General features: G+C 30.3%; 1 protein-coding gene and 1 long non-coding RNA gene across 11 annotated transcripts; one reads left to right on the top strand and one right to left on the bottom strand.

Annotated features, from left to right (window-relative positions):
- Window positions 1-182: 182 nt before the first annotated feature.
- LOC146945601 (uncharacterized) lies at window positions 183-3368 on the bottom strand. 9 transcript variants are annotated; one of them, XR_015026441.1, is made up of 6 exons: window positions 2624-3368; window positions 1788-1849; window positions 1641-1707; window positions 1312-1411; window positions 1108-1233; window positions 183-408 (listed from the first exon to the last, which is right to left on the bottom strand). It is a non-coding gene; the product is annotated as an uncharacterized LOC146945601 (long non-coding RNA). The 9 variants fall into 9 exon arrangements; XR_015026440.1 differs by having other exon boundaries at window positions 1312-1394; window positions 1779-1849; window positions 2624-3367; XR_015026439.1 differs by having other exon boundaries at window positions 1779-1849; window positions 2624-3366.
- A 1003-nt stretch (window positions 3369-4371) lies between these two features.
- Window positions 4372-15658, top strand: LOC146945600 (uncharacterized). Of its 2 annotated transcripts, XM_085743930.1 has the most exons (9): window positions 4377-4664; window positions 4778-4823; window positions 6931-7091; window positions 10184-10376; window positions 10691-10794; window positions 12417-12896; window positions 13572-13730; window positions 13815-14239; window positions 14708-15541. In XM_085743930.1, exons 3-9 carry the CDS (start codon window positions 6950-6952, stop codon window positions 15329-15331), a joined length of 2127 nt encoding a protein of 708 aa, XP_085600056.1. In that variant the 5' UTR covers window positions 4377-4664; window positions 4778-4823; window positions 6931-6949; the 3' UTR covers window positions 15332-15541. The 2 variants fall into 2 exon arrangements, with proteins under 2 accessions (XP_085600054.1, XP_085600056.1); XM_085743928.1 differs by lacking the exon at window positions 6931-7091 and having other exon boundaries at window positions 4372-4664; window positions 10021-10376; window positions 14708-15658.
- The last annotated feature ends 666 nt before the right edge of the window (window positions 15659-16324 follow it).

Below are 16324 nucleotides of genomic sequence, written 5' to 3'. Positions count from 1 at the left end.
GATTTCGGACGGAATTAAGTTAAAATTTCCTACGCAATTCAGACGGAATACAGTTAAAACTTTCTACAATTTTCGGACAGATTTAAATTAAATATTCCAATGGTTTTCAAACGGAATTAAGCAAACCCTTATATTCAATGATGACTTTAAAATTTCTATGCTCAACACTTTTCAAACTAGGATGCAAAATATATAACTATGCATAATTAAATCTTGTCTCATTCATATAATTCATTCAAGAGTAACATCAATCAATACACATACACCTCTTAAAAAAAAACATTGATTCATACATCAACTTAATTAAACAATACATAAGAGTAACAATGACTTTTATTGTATTCAGGAGATATTCTTGAGGCTTCATCACATTGGCAATCATTGGCAGCCTACATCACTTGCTTATGCCTGTAGAATAGTAAAAAAAACTGATACACTTTAATTATGTTAACCATTCAATGTCAAAATCATCAACAAAGATATTTAATCACAGAAGCACATAATACAATAAGCAACAACACAATATGCCTTCTACATCACATTTGACAAAATGAAAAGAGACAAACACTAGCTGGCATTGAAAGTTCAGAAAATTTTCCCCATCAACAGTATGGTTAGGCTATGTTTGGAAGTAAAATAAACATAATTGTCTGCCCTACACAAGAGCCTGCTACGTCTTCTGAGGGATATATGTGTTGACATTTCTTTAGAGCTATGTTAGCTTAAGCTTTTAACCATGGATGTTTATTATATCTCTCATTTGAAATGTAACAGACATTACTTCACATCAAAAGCTACTCACTTTCACTTCTTTTTTTTCCACTTTCCTTCAACACTTTCTTCCAAATAGACATTCTTAATTCCTATGGATTCTATTTCAGATAATGAAACCAATAGAATGTGACCAAGACTGACTTAATGGTACTAATGGAGCAAACACGTATTAAGTAAAACTCAGCAAAATCATAAGTTATGTAACATACTAACTAAGCTAATCTTAACTAATGATCAAGTAGTTTGCATTAAAAATAACTAGGCCTATTAAAAGATAAAGGAACTAGAACAATGTTAACAAAAGAGAAGATCATTATGCATATTGTTACTAACCTTTAGAACAATGTTTCATTTCCTGATCTTGTCACTTGCCATAATGAAATTGTAGGTGCAAAACCAGGAGTGTAGGTGCAAATGGATACAAGAGTTCAAGAAGATACAGAAAAATAGAGCAGCTCCCTACACACAACATTCCTACTCAAATAAGTATACCATATGCACAAAAAAAATATGCATAAAAAATTGCAGGAAACATACCTGATTTGCACCAGAACACTAAATCTCAATACACCATATCATAGGAAACCATCTCATGAGTAACTCTAATCAGACTGCAGAAACTGCAACCAAGAGAACCCTAAAATGAAGCAAACAAGTAAAGAAAATATAAAAAAGCATGTAAAGATATAGCAGAAAATCAGACATAAAGATACAAGCTGCCGCTATTTACAGTAACAAACTCTTGAGATTACAACTAAAATACTTACACAACCTGTAAAACAGAATTGAAAATCATGTTAAATGTACAAATTACATACTCAAATTTTAAGTTGAATTGAAATCATGAATCGTTCTGTCTAACTCACCTATCCAAGTTTCCCAGTTCACTTTCTCAACGTTTTGGGTTTCAAGTTCTCTTTTAAGCTTGTTCACCTGCATTTAACCAAAAGTGAGAATAATAAAGAAAAGGAATGTGAAAGACAAAAGTGGCGAAAATGTGTTACCATGTTGACCTGATGCCGATATGTTGATGAGGGAAATGCAGATACACAAATGCCAACGAAGATGTTGATAACTGCATAAATTACAATTACCCAAATATAAAATCAATCTATAGAAAAGAATCAAATAATTTTAAGTGTTAACAGAAAACTAACAAGCAGAAATCTAAAAAAAAAAAACTCAAATTTTACATATAAACAAAACACACGGAAATGAAACAAACAAGAAAATAGGTCAGCAAGCTAATCAAATCAAATTACAAGCAGCAAATTCAATCAAGGATTGCTAAAAACACAATTCAACTGAAACTGAATTCACAAGCAGCAACTAACTAACACTTATTATTCAAAATTTCTCTAGTTCAATCACCAAATAAATCAAATCAAAACTTCTAAACACATGCAACAAGAGATGAACTTGGATCCAATGGTTTGACTAAATTACAATACCTTCCCGAGAGTACAACCAGAGCAATACCAGCAACACCGACACCAGCAATGATAACATTAGCGTTGAATATTTCCGAACTAACTTCGCCGACATCGATAATCATCACAATTTAAGAAACAAACCTTCATAATTACACTTCTTAAGCATCTTTTCAAGGATCTTAAGCCATGTTGGATGCCAAATTCTTGTTGGTTAATCTCATATACTTACGGTTAACTATTGACATTCTAACTTAATACCCATTTTTACTCATACCCTCCCAAAACACAAGAATCACCTTCATTCTATCTCCTAAATATAATAAATCCAGTAAAATAATTCTGATGAGACGAGGAACAAAAGTGACCCATTTGTGATTGAACGAACATGAACAAACATGATGAAAAGAGGAACAAACCTTATGAGATGAGAGCAGTAACAGTTGAATCCGATTTCAAGAACAAGAACTGGAACAGGAACAACAAAGGCGATGAGAAAACCTGGTACACAAACGCGATAATCAACAAAATCTGAAACATGAACAACTCGGTGGAAAACTGGAATAGGGCCAACACGATGGAAAAGCTGGAACTTAACTAATGGGGTTCAATTTCGTTGATGATGGGTTTCAATTTCATGATGATTGATTTTGATTTCAATGAAAATTGGAAATTTTTGTTGTTGTGTTTAGGGTTAGTGTTGTTTTGAGTTCAAGTGAAAAAGGGAAAAAGATGAAAGGGAGTAATGTTAGGGTTTAATTTTTGATGAAAAGATGAAGGAAAATTTATTGAAGAGGGAAGTTTTTGGCTTTCAATTTTGATGAAAACATCAAAAGGGGGGAAATTTTTTAGCTGACCCGCTCAAATGAAAAGAATTTGTTCTTCAAATTTTGTAGGTTTAATAATAATAAAATAAAATAAAAATAGCGGCCGTCCGAAATCCGTCTCAATATTTCACACGGTTTTGGGACGGATTTGTTTTTTTAATGAAATTCGTGCGAAATTTGTAGGAAAAAACCTTGTTTGAACATGCCATAAAAATTTCACACGATTTTGGGACGGATTTGGGACGAAAATTTCGCTCCTTTAAAACTGTCCCAAATCCGTCTGAAAAAATCATACAAAAACTCATCCGTCCGAAAATTCCGTCCGAAAACACTGTTTTTTTAGTAGTGAAGATTCCTTCACCAGACTGATCTCAGATATGTTATCTGATCTTGGAGCCATTTGAATATACCTTTTTTTCTAGGTTGAGAGGGAAGAGAAGTAGACATATGATTTAACAGAAGAAAACATTGGTATAAATATGCTAATTGCACAAATAAAATATTAGTGGGAGCAATGTGAAAATAAAAAATAACATCAAATAGTTGCAACATGATTGGTTTAAAAGAATGACATTGACACATGTCAATGTAATATTGGACGAATATTTACAAATGACACCAATGACATGAATTAATTTTAATAATTTTTTTTTGCGACAGAGGTGTTAGACGATATGTACTATTAGGAAATTAGGGAATTAGGAAATAAGCACTATATGCATAACATACTCCTATAAAATTCTGTTAAGGAAATAACAATAATCCTCTTTTTTCATTATTTCCGTAAAATACTGTTAATTTTTTCCGTAAAATTCTGATCACTTTTGATTGAAATCATGTGCATTAAATACTCTTATAAAATAGAGATAACATTTTAGGATAATTCATCAAATTATGATTGTTGTTTCTATTATAAACTTTTTTCATATTTATTGTGTACATAAAAGAAAACATTGGTGCATTAAACAACAATTTCAAATTCTGACTTTTTGCACAACGTTTTCGGTTACCTAATTTGGATTCCAATTTTGTTTGTTTTTTTCTATTATAAACTCCATCATATCTTGTGTGTACATGAGAATAACATTAAATGTACATGAGAAATAACATTAAATGCGCCTTTCACCAATAGATTGCCACGTGTACTTTAAAAATAAAATAGCGCAAATATATATAATAGAGATAAGAGATAGAGATACATCAACCCTAACATTTTGGGAAGGAGGGAATATTCCATAATACAAAATTACTGTAAACAACTAAAGTTCTAGAACAAAGAAACAAAGCAAACAGCACTAATGCATAACAAGATATAATAATGGTCGGTTCTTGACTATATTACTTGACTTGCATTTCTAACTTTTTATTGCCAAAGGGATCCACCATTTTTCCACACTACCCCCTTCTTCTCTCCTTCATTTATCACAATCTTCTTTTTCTCTATATTACTGTTTCTCCTTTTAGTTGTGTGTATATAGTTTCAACCACCAATAATTCTTCAAGCTCAACACTTTCCTTACTCTTCCCTTAATTTTCCATTCCTTTATGATTTCAATCTCAATATACTTCCGTTTATAATTTTTTTGTGTTGTGCCACTACACCAACAACAAGTTTATTGCTCTAAAAATCTGAGTAATTTCCCTATATATTTACTAATTTATTACTGTATTAATTTATTTTTTTACAATGTTTCTCATAAGTCAAAACTACATATACTGATCATATTGTTTGTCATAATTGTACAGATAAGTGTAGGAGAAAATTAAAGCCCTCTTTACGTATTTCCTCCAGGTATGGTGCTTTAACATTTCTTTGTCGGGTTGAAATCTTAGCCGCAAATTTTTGGTTATACTAGAATACTATATATATACATATATACATGGACCGCTACTTACAAAGTGTTCGAATATATGAACTGCTACTTATAAAGTGTACGTTCGAATTCATCTAAAAGTTAGCAAAGTAGAACCTTCGATTCTCCTAGTTCTGACTACTGACGGCTAAGGCAAATGGTATAACTAGTGTCGTTTTTACTGTTTAAGCTACCCGGATGTAGACGTAGGACATCTACGACATCCACATCGGTGTCTTAGCCACGGAGAGTACTGTGAACTTACTTGTATTTTTCTTCTTTTTCGAGATAACGCAGTGATTAGAAATTCACATCAAAGTAAATAAGTGAGATGTATTGGCCGGTTTTGATCTCCACCCTAACATATATTATGCCGTCTCTATCAACTAAGTCAAGCTGACTTAGCTAACATATATGAATGTAGTTTTAGTTTGTATAATTTGTGGTTTTGCTTGGGTGACATTGAGTTTATGAGATTGGTGGATAGCGCATTTTAGGTGAGAGAATTATAGATGAATGATTAAAATAAATTATTTAGATGAGAGATGATGGTTGATTAAGATAGAGATAAGAACAATATAATGTCACCAAAAACTAATATCACACAAATGCAATATGTATATTTTGATTCCTTCTATATATATAGTCTCGATTTATGTGTATTTTTTTAAAAATATGAATTTTGATATTAAAATAAAGTTGTGTTACTGTAAAAAAAAAAAAATAAATTATTAAAATTTTAGAGATTATTTTTTTTATTAATACTTGCCATAAATCAAACTTTTTATATTTTTTTTTGAGGGGGGCCTTTTTATATCTTTCAGTCCTCTAGTTTATATGAAGCTCATTGTTTATGCATTCAACTTCTTTTTCTATAATGTTTTTTATTTTTTGAGAGAAACTTCTTTTTCTATAAATAAAAACTATTTTAGCTTACTGCATAACTCGGTTAAATTTTTTCATTATTCATTCACCAATAATATTCACTAATCACTATGATGGAAAACATTTCATAATTGGATACTTATACTAATGTTTAATTTGTAATAGAACTGTAAAAAAAAAAAAAAATCAACATTTTTCCTCAAAAAAAAAAAAAAAAAAAGAACTGTAAAAAAATCAACATTTCTCTATCTTGGCACAGATATTTTCTTTACTCTTACGGACCACTGATATGAATAATACTAACCGACAAAAATATAATTATTTAATAGTGGTACTACATTGACTAACATTATTTTTTAAGTCGTAATCAAAAGAAAAGAAAGACAATCCTTAAAAAAAAAAAAATTAAATAATACAAATAATATTATGCAGGGAGACATGTTAATGGGACATCCACTAATAAGGAATCATAGGTGGTCCTTGGAGTAATTTGTCTCCAAGCGTCTTTAACAATCAGACACTTTATTATATTTTTTGGACAAAATTAATCTAACAAGTCTTCCATATACTCTTCCAAGTTAATTTGTCAGTTAATTTTCATTCACAATTTTTTTTATTTAATATGAAATTACATATTTCTTTAATAAATCTTAAAATGAAATGTAAATTTTTTTCATTTTTGTATGTTATTTTATTTAATTTAATTTTGTATAAATATTATTTTTAATCGTATAAAATGTTAAAGTACCCTTATTACAAAATTACAAATGCTTTTCAAAACTTCCCTTAAAAAAATATTTTAAACCTATAGTATTTTTATTAAAATTGAGCACTATTTGTAATTTTTTCACTTCTATCAAATAATGTTTGTCATTGATGTTAAAAGAAAAAGTTATCTTCTTAGCTTTTGCTAAAAACAATGTTATTGGCTCAACAAACTCTATACTAAAGTTTTTCTTCATTTTCTAAAATCAAATTTTATCGATAGCTTTGCTCTTTGAAAAATTGGTAATGATCAATCCATGGGGTGGGAATCTTTCTCATTAAAAATCATATTATTGAGCCCAACGACAAAACATTATTTAAGCTAAAAAAATAAATATATTAAAATAAAAAGTTACAAAACCTATACTTAACGAGGAAACGTACCATCATTTGCAGGTAACACAATTAAAAAAATATGGACACAACCATCATTGAAGGAAGATCCATTTCAAAGCCACCATACTTCGATGGTACAAACTGTACTGAATGGAAAGAGCGTACAAAGATATTCATACAATCAGTTGACTACAAACTTTGGCTTGTGATTAAGAATGGACCAAATATTCCTAAAATAATGATAGATGGTATAGAATCGGTGAAATCTGAAGATGAATTCAATGCTGAAGATAAGAAGAACATGGAACTAGAAGCAAAAGCCAAAAACATTTTATGTTGTGCCTTAAATTCAAATGATCTTAAAAGAATTTAAGATGTTAGACCGCAAAGGAAATATGGGAGGAGCTTGACAAGTTAAGTGTTTAATACATTCAAATTTTTCAAAACTTTTCTTTCGGACAACAGTCAATGTGTGTGTTTGATCTGCTTAAAAATGAAAAACAAGACATGACAACTTTTGTAAAACGTTTGTTTGCAAAACTGTTTCTGAGACATGACAAACTGGAGTCGAGTGACGGAATAAAAACATAAATTTTTGTCATTCATTAAACCACATCATAACTTTTTGTCCACATACAAGTTATCAAAAATACAAAAAGAGCTTTGCTATATATAGCGAAGCCAAGTTCACGAATAACCCACGAAAGTACTAGCACCGTTATATCTGCATTTTGGCACAATTCAAAGGTGGTGGGCAAAATGCATGGGTGTGTGAATAATAATTTGGCTTGCATGCAGTACGCATCGTGGTGTTGTCGCGGAAAACTTCTCGCTATAAATAGCTTTTTCCATACAAAAATAACTTTTTGTCCACAATAAAATCATATTATACCAAAAATTATTTAATATCAAAGTATGTCATGTGTTATTTTACCTTGTTTTGTGATGTTCTGTCTTGTGTTGTTATGTCCAGTACATGATGTTTAACATTGTATTCTGTAGGTAAAAATTTGATGCATTTAAGCAATTAACGTATTTGCAGGTCAAGAAAATATATGTTTTGCATTTAGGTAAAATATATATATGATTGTTTATGCATTCAATTTCTTTAGCTATAAACACTATTTCAACTTACTTCATAATGCGGTTAAATTTTATTACTTCAAAAAAAATGCAGTTAATTTTATCATTATTTAGTTAAAAGTAATATTCACTACATTTAAAACATTTCAATATTTCTTGACAACCAAAGAAAAACATTTCAATGTTTTACTTCAAAAAAAAAAAAAAAAAACTCATTTCAATATTTAATATTTTCTACGAATGTTTAATTTGTAAAAGAATTGTTTTTCTTTTCTCTTTTACCCCTCCGTTTCTTTTAAATATTATTTTAGAATAGTCTACTCGAATAAATAAAGTGAATTTTTGAAGTTTTTCTTCTTCTATTGTACCATCATTTTAATTTATCAATAAATTCTTATTTTTTTTAATTCATTCTCTTTCTTTCCAATAAAATTGATGTGCCATCTCTTTTTCTATAACAAAAAATTGCAATACACTTTCACTCTCCAATATTTTTTTTTTCTAATATGAAAATCCTTTTTCTACACACTTTATCTCTTCAATAAAATTGATGAACCCTCTCTCTTCTACTCTTTCTTCTATTTTAAAATTCATGGTGTTTTTTGTTTTTCCATCAAAATTGTTCTTCTATTTTTTACTTGTAATTTTTAACATTATTTGATTTTATTTATAAAATTTTAATTCTACATAAAACAATTACTTTTATTAAAAATGACTAAGTATGAGTAGTTGAAAAATGATATAATTGGCAGATTGTCTTTTTAAACTATCAAAACAACGTTAACTATGGACAAAGTGACTAACACTTTTTCTCTTTTTTTTTATAGCCATGGATATTTTCTTCTTCTTTACGGTACAATATTGTCTTTTTTAGGGAAGTCATACTATATTGTCATAAAAGGAAGACATGTTACTGGAACATCCACTACTACTAAGGAATCATACGAACATATGTGGTCCAAAGTCCAAACGCCTTTTTTTAACAAGTCTCCCTTCAAAGTTAAATTATAAATTCAAATTCATTCACAATTTTAAATATATGTTTTATTATTTTTTAAATTAACCTATTACAATGTATAATTTTTAAAAATTAGTTAAAACTATAAGATTTTCTTAAGAATTAATATTATTTTTTTTAATTAAAATTTGTTACCCTTGAACTTTTATTCTTATAACTTTCGTTGTTTATAAAATTATTACAAAAATGACAAAATCACATGTGTGACAGAACAGCAAATAATATTTGAAATAATCAATATTTTCATACTCTAAAATTAAGTTATGTAATTGAAATAATAATTAAGATTTTGAATATTTATATTTTAATATATTATTGACTGCTTGACAAATTTAACTCATAATGGTATCTTAAATGAAATTGAGAGGATGCATAATATATGCAAGGTCCGGGGTTCAAACCCCGGCCACCACCAAAAAATAAAAATGAAATTGAGAGGAGATTTATTTTCTCGCTTGTTAATTACCTTGTCGTACAAACAAAAAAACAAAAAGAAACCACACCTCATGATAGAATCTTAACTAGACAAACAAGATAAGGGCATGAGACAAAATTGAGCTATCTTCTTGGCTTTTGGTAAAACAATGTTATTTTTCCTTCGCTTTCTATAAACAAATTTGTTTCGCTCAACAAACTCTAAATTCAAGTTTTTTTAATGAAAAAAACTCTCGATTAAAAAAAAGGTTTAATATTATTCCATAGACCTTACACTCTAAAGATTGTAAGAGCTCAAACAATAGCACCACTTGCACCCTTTCAATTAAATGACACTTGCAAGTTGTGATCAATCTTTCCGACCATTTTGCTAATTAGTTTGATTTGATTGGTTACATTATAGTGTGGTTGAACCCTAATTGAACCGAATGAAAAAAATTGCATTGACTTGAAGCCCTCACAAATTCAACCTCCAATCTAGTTTTTGAAATATTGATTGTAATTTGTAATTAGAAGGGCCACTCCTAATTTCTGCTAGATCATATGTGCCAGATTTTTTTAAGATTTATTAAAATAACAAAAAATTGGGTTTAACAAGGAAACATACATTGCAGGTAATACCAACTAAAAAAATTATGAACGCAACGATGGTTGAAGGAAGATCCATTTCAAAGCCACCATACTTTGATGGTACAGATTTAACTGAGTGGAGGGAACTTATGAAGATATTCATACAATCTGTTGACTTCGAAGTTTGGCTTGTGATTGAGAATGGATCAAAACTTCCAAAAAAAATAATAAATGGTGAAGAAGTGCTGAAGTCGATAGATGAATTCAATGATGAAGATAGGAAGATCATGGAATTAGAAGCAAAAGCTAAATATATATTATGTTGTGCCATAAATCCAGATGATCTTAAGAGAATTTTAAGTTGTCAGACTGCAAAGGAAATGTGGGAGAAGCTTGACAAGTAAGTGTTTCATACATTCAAGTTTTGTTCAAAATCTGATTGGTTTTTTTTTTTTTTTCTTGTTGCAAAGCTAATCAAAACAAAAAAGAAAAGGAAACAGGAAAAGCAAGAAAAACTAAGAACTATTCTCGAGAGACAAAAGTTCCAGCTGCGTCGATCTTAAGTTTGCTTAATAGTGCATATATTTATCCAAAATGGCTAGCATATATATTAATGTTTTTTTATTTTGAGGGAAGCATTTATTAATGTTAAATAAATGTTATAACCATATTTTCTCCGATTAAATATTTTAATATATATATTGTCTTTTACAGGAGAGTGACAACCTCCAACGTCAATTCTACACCTCCAGTATCACAACAAACTCCGACATCAGACCTATACAACGCGCCTAATCCTAAGTTTTTAGAGGAAACAAGTATGATTCTCTCTCAACATGCCTAGTCTTTTTTTTTTCTTTTTTGCTAATAAAAATTTAAGGAGAAGGAAGGCTGTCATGTCATAGTCCAAGGTAAAGATGACAGTGCTCAATTTCCGAACTTCCAAGTCAAATGTTTATCTTTAAACTACTAGATTAAACACTTTAGAGTTAGAAATATTCCCTGGAGAAACAAAAAAAAAAAAAAAAACTTTATCGTATATCGTCGTTACATATATAACATTTAAGAAATATTAATATTAGTTCATACTAAAATAAATTCATAAATCCATATAAGCAAAGTTAATGTAAATAATTTTTTGAAAAAATTTGATATATCAAATATCTTTGATCTTTGAGTGTCTTTTTAAAATGTGTAAACGTTGTAGAAAATACAAAGTAAAGGAGTTATAAACTAATAAATAAACTCGTGTCATATAAGTAGGGCGTCAAGGTTCAAGGAATGAATCCTTAAAAAAAAAAAAAAAAAAAAAAAAAGGATCAAGGAAAGAGCTAAGTTACTTCTTGAGAAGTCTTGCCACCCTGCGGATTTATCAGATTGAATTCTCTCATTTGGAATAAAATTGAGATAATCCATTTTTGAATTTTTCAGCATGAATAAGACTATATTTTTGTTCTTTTTTGAAATCTGCACAAAATTGCACTAGTTATGATACAACACACCAGGGGGCTACAAGAAAAGAAATCAACACCCCACCACCAATAGACCTGCATAACCAAATGATGAGGCAAAGAAAAACAACCCATAAAAAAATGAAACAACAACAATGCATCATTTGAACATCATTTTTTATTTAACTAAAATAATGTATTTAATTTCAATATGATGACTTTTAACCTTGGTCCTACAAGATGAATCTGGACCTATCTTCTTTGCTCTCCTCTACATCTCTCTTTACTTTCTTCTCTAAAAAATATTTAATTTCTATCTCCATCTTAATTTTACTCTCTTTTATCGAAAAGAAAAAATATAGAGAGTAAGATTAAGAGAGATTCCCTAAAAAAAAAAAAAGAACAGATTAAGAGAGATGAAAAGTAACTAGAAAGATGTAGAGGAGAGTGAAGAAGATATACGGACAATAAGGTTGAAATTACAGGAGGTATGGATTAGAAAAATTCAAGAAACGTTAAAATAAAATTAGCAGTAAGGATATCAAACTGTGTTGACATTAACTTGGTATTTTTGTATGGTGAATATTAGTAATTAATTTAGTTAATTACTAGAGTTTAAATTTTATTTTAAGTCTCTAAAAAAACTATCAAATTTAGCCACTGCCCAATAATTGACAAAAGGAAAGAGGGTTGTTAGTCAACGCCCAAACAAAAGAAAGGGCTAAGCCCAACCAAAAGGGAACATCCATGCAATATAGTCTTCATTAGGGCTAAATTTTCTCTTATTCTACTCTTTCCAAATTACCCAAACACACGAAAACCAAATAACATTAGTAAAATATTGCCGAACTTTTAAACCACTCATTTACATGGCGATGATGTCAATATCGCTTTGATCTTTTAATTACTTGCATTGTACGTTTAGGTGGGTTTTAATGTTAACGCAATAGAAATACTCTCTTTAACTGCAATTGAAACCTTTGTTTTAGGTGATGATCCAAGGAAAAGGTTCCTCAAGCTTTGTGTTCCCATTCACAAGCATGCTCTAAACGGAAACTGGCCAGCAGCCAAGCGCATCTTAGACATAGAGAATGAGCTCAAAAATGCTGCCATAGCATTTGGGTGGCCTACACTATTGCATATTGCTGCAGGTGCTAACCACATTCAATTTGTGAAGGAGCTATTGGAGATGCTTGATGACAAAGATATAGCATTGCAAGATATGAACGGAAACACTGCTTTCTGTATTGCTGCTGCTGCTGGAAACATTGAAATTGTTGACTTAATGCTGAAAAGAAACATCAATTTACCAATTATAACAGGTGGAAATGGAAATACTCCTATTCACTATGCTGCTTTGCAAGGAAGATACAAAATGACATGGCATCTATATGATAAAACCATACATCGTTTCCAAGATGAGGACTGGAAAAAATTGTTCTTTTCTTGTATCTACACTGGCATCTATGGTAAGCATCATTAATAGTTGTAATTCATTATTAACATTAGCATATTTCCACTAATGGTTTAGCGACATTTTACAAATCGATCTTTGATTTGATTCAAAAGGTGTCTCCTAGGTCTTTCAATGTAGTTTTTCAGAGCATTGATTTTGTCATTCAAAAAGGATTAACGGCACAACTCATTGCTCACTTGCATTTCATTCCTGTGTAATTTTTTTCATCTTAAATATTGAATACTGCAAGTGTGAAAACAAAATAATTAGAGACCAATTAAATAATCTGGTCCCTAAATAGATTGTTTCAGAGATTCCAACAATTCAACGATTAAAACCGTCTCTAGATAGACAATTTTAAGTAGTTTATGTGTTCTATTACTAACTATAGGGTACCAATGCTCAATTGATCAGTGTCACTTTGACAACAAGTTAAGCAAGTATTAATGCTTTAATACACAACTTATATTCATTTGATATTTGTTTTTATCGAATCAACACTGATCAAATCATAGTTTCAGCTGCAAGGACGTCGAGGTCTCTAAACTTTTAATTAAAAGTTGCAACTTTAGCCGTCATCAAAGTTTTGAGTGATTTTCCATCCTCGGTCCCCCGTAGAGCATATGGGATTTTACAAAAACTAATCAATTGCAAGAATATTGATCATAGTATTATCTGTCAATTGCAGACTTAGCCTTCAAAATGGTAAGAGACAGGAGCGAACTAGCTTTTGCACGTGATGTGAATGAAGAGACGGCTTTACATCTCTTGGCTAAAAATAAAATGCCATCGGATTCTTTTTGTCATTGTCCAGATAATGATCATAATCGCATCATGACCAATCCTGGTAAATCTTTACAATAACTTTTATATTTCATTAATTCATTTACATTGGTTTCATTAACTGAAGTCATCAACTTTCATACTGCAGGCATGAAAAATCATGTGGTTTTACAATTGGTTAAATTTCTTTGGACCACGATTCTAGACAGACACTACTCATCAAACGAGGAGTTAAATAAAATCAGAAATGAACCTTCTCAACTAATATTTGATGCTGCTGAAGTTGGAAATTTTGGGTTCTTATCAGAGCTTATTAGTGCCCATCCTAGCTTGATATGGGATGTGAATAGCAAAAATCAAACTATATTACACATAGCTGTTTTGCATCGGCATGCTAGTATCTTCAATGTCGTACATCAAATGGGGCATATTAAGGGTATCATAGTGACATATGAAAATGATGATGACAGAAACACTTTATTGCACTTGGCTGCAAAATTAGCACCACGAAGTCAACTTGAATTGGTTTCTGGAGCTGCTTTTCAAATGTGTGTTGAGTTATTATGGTTTGAGGTATAATGCAACCCTTTTATCTCATGTCTTTGCATTTGCACTAGAGTACTTATTTTAGACTAGGTTGGCCTCGGTACTTTTAATATGTCCAAAAAAACTCCAGCGTTTATTTTTTCATATCTTTATGAGTTTGCGGTGCGTGTGAGTTTCAGTGGTCTTTATCACTTCGTCTATGGACCAAAAAAATAAAAGGGACGCACTCCTGGACTAATTTGACAACTCTAGAAGGTTTTATTCATTGTGTGCATACACAATTATCCTACTTAATTTACTTAATAAATTTATCTCTAATTTATTTTTTTATATCTATATTATATATGTATACATTTAACTCTAATTTGACAACTCTACAAGGTTTTATTTCTTGTGTGGATACACAATTATCCTATTTTACTTAATAAATTTAACTCTCATTTATTTTTACATATCTATATTATATCTAACATGTATACATTTTTCATATGATAGAATGTTAAGAAGATAATGTTGCCAGCACAAATAAAGATGAAAAACTCTGAAGGCTTGACTGCACAAGAGTTATTCTCAAAGGAGCATGAAAAACTAAGGGAAGATGCAGAGTCTTGGATGAAAAAAACTGCGGAGTCGTGTATGCTAATTTCAACAGTCATTGCTACCGGAGTGTTCGCTGCTGCAGTTACTTTACCAGGTGGTATCGATAACACAGGAAAACCAAACTTTTTGAAGAAACCATCATTTTTGGGGTTTGCAATATCAGATGCATCTGCGTTCATTTCATCTTCGACCGCCATATTGATTTTCTTGTCTATTCTTGTCTCACGTTATGGAGAGCGTGACTTCTATAAATCACTACCTTTAAAGCTAATATTTGGATTGATCGCATTATTCATCTCCATAACAAGCATGATGGTAGCACTTAGCAGTTCTTTCTTCATAACATACTACCATGGTTCGATAAGGATTCCTATTTGCATTTCAATATTTTCTTTCCTCCCAATACTTTTGTACATAGGTTTGCAATTTTCATTGTTTTCAGATATCATTTACTCAACCTACTATTGGAGGACTCTGTTTAAACCTGGTAAAAATATGATCTATGTGATAGAGGAGTAGAGGAATATTATTGCAAGGAAAATGGTTATTGTTATGAGAGAAGTTTGACAAGAAACACAAGAATCTTATGTGGCAGCATGCAACACTTACAAATTATAATCACTCAATCTTTCTTGTATGGTCAGCAGAATCTGATTGGTCAAATATCCTATCATGAATTTTTTTTTATTAAATTAAAGTGGTAATGTATTATTTGAATTGTTTCTAGAAGTGATAATGTTATATAACATTATGGAATAATGTAGCTTCTATTTACTTGTTCTTCCTTATAAGGGAGCATTAGTCTATTTAAATGGTGTGAATATATTTTAAACTTTTATCTCCTCATCCTATGTTGCTCTATGATACAATCTGAGTTTCAAGAATAAAGATAACTATAAATTAGAAATAGTGCAGGTTAAAAATGAATGAGAACCTCAACAATCTGAGATGGTTACAACAACAAAGGCTATCATTATCGTTGTTGTTAAAATCATAACTTACATCTTAAAATTCAGGACTTTGCGACTTTACTCACCTTCAACAATTCCAATTCATAACAAAACTCCAAAACATGAAAAATCATAGTAAAATCACATTAAATTTGTAAAACTCATGCAAAATTGCATGATTTTAAAGGATTATGTCCATTTCTTATACGGGTCAAATTTGACCCAGTTCGTAAATTGACATGGTTTGTACTCCGTGACCCACTACTATAAATACATAAAAGATCAAGTTTTTTTATTCTTTCACACCACACTGCCTCTTCACCGTAAGTGATTGATGAAGATGAACATGTTGATATGATGGCGGATAATCCATATAATTGGCAATTGCATTAGGCTTTGCCTTTAAGTGTTTTGTCAGACATCTGGATTTGTTTTGAGTATTTTGTCTAGATTGTTTAGCATTATTATGATTACTAAATAATATTTGACATCAAGGCTTTGTTTCATTTATGTATAAGTACGCTGTGGACAACTTTGAGTCATTTATGACTATATGCAATTT

Source organism: Medicago sativa, chromosome 2 (assembly GCF_051527215.1).
Source record: "Medicago sativa cultivar Bolivia chromosome 2, Bolivia_mono, whole genome shotgun sequence".
NCBI classification, from domain to species: Eukaryota; Viridiplantae; Streptophyta; class Magnoliopsida; order Fabales; family Fabaceae; genus Medicago; species Medicago sativa.
The sequence above is the reverse complement of the archived record's forward strand: the minus strand, read 5'-3'. Positions and strand labels throughout refer to the sequence as shown.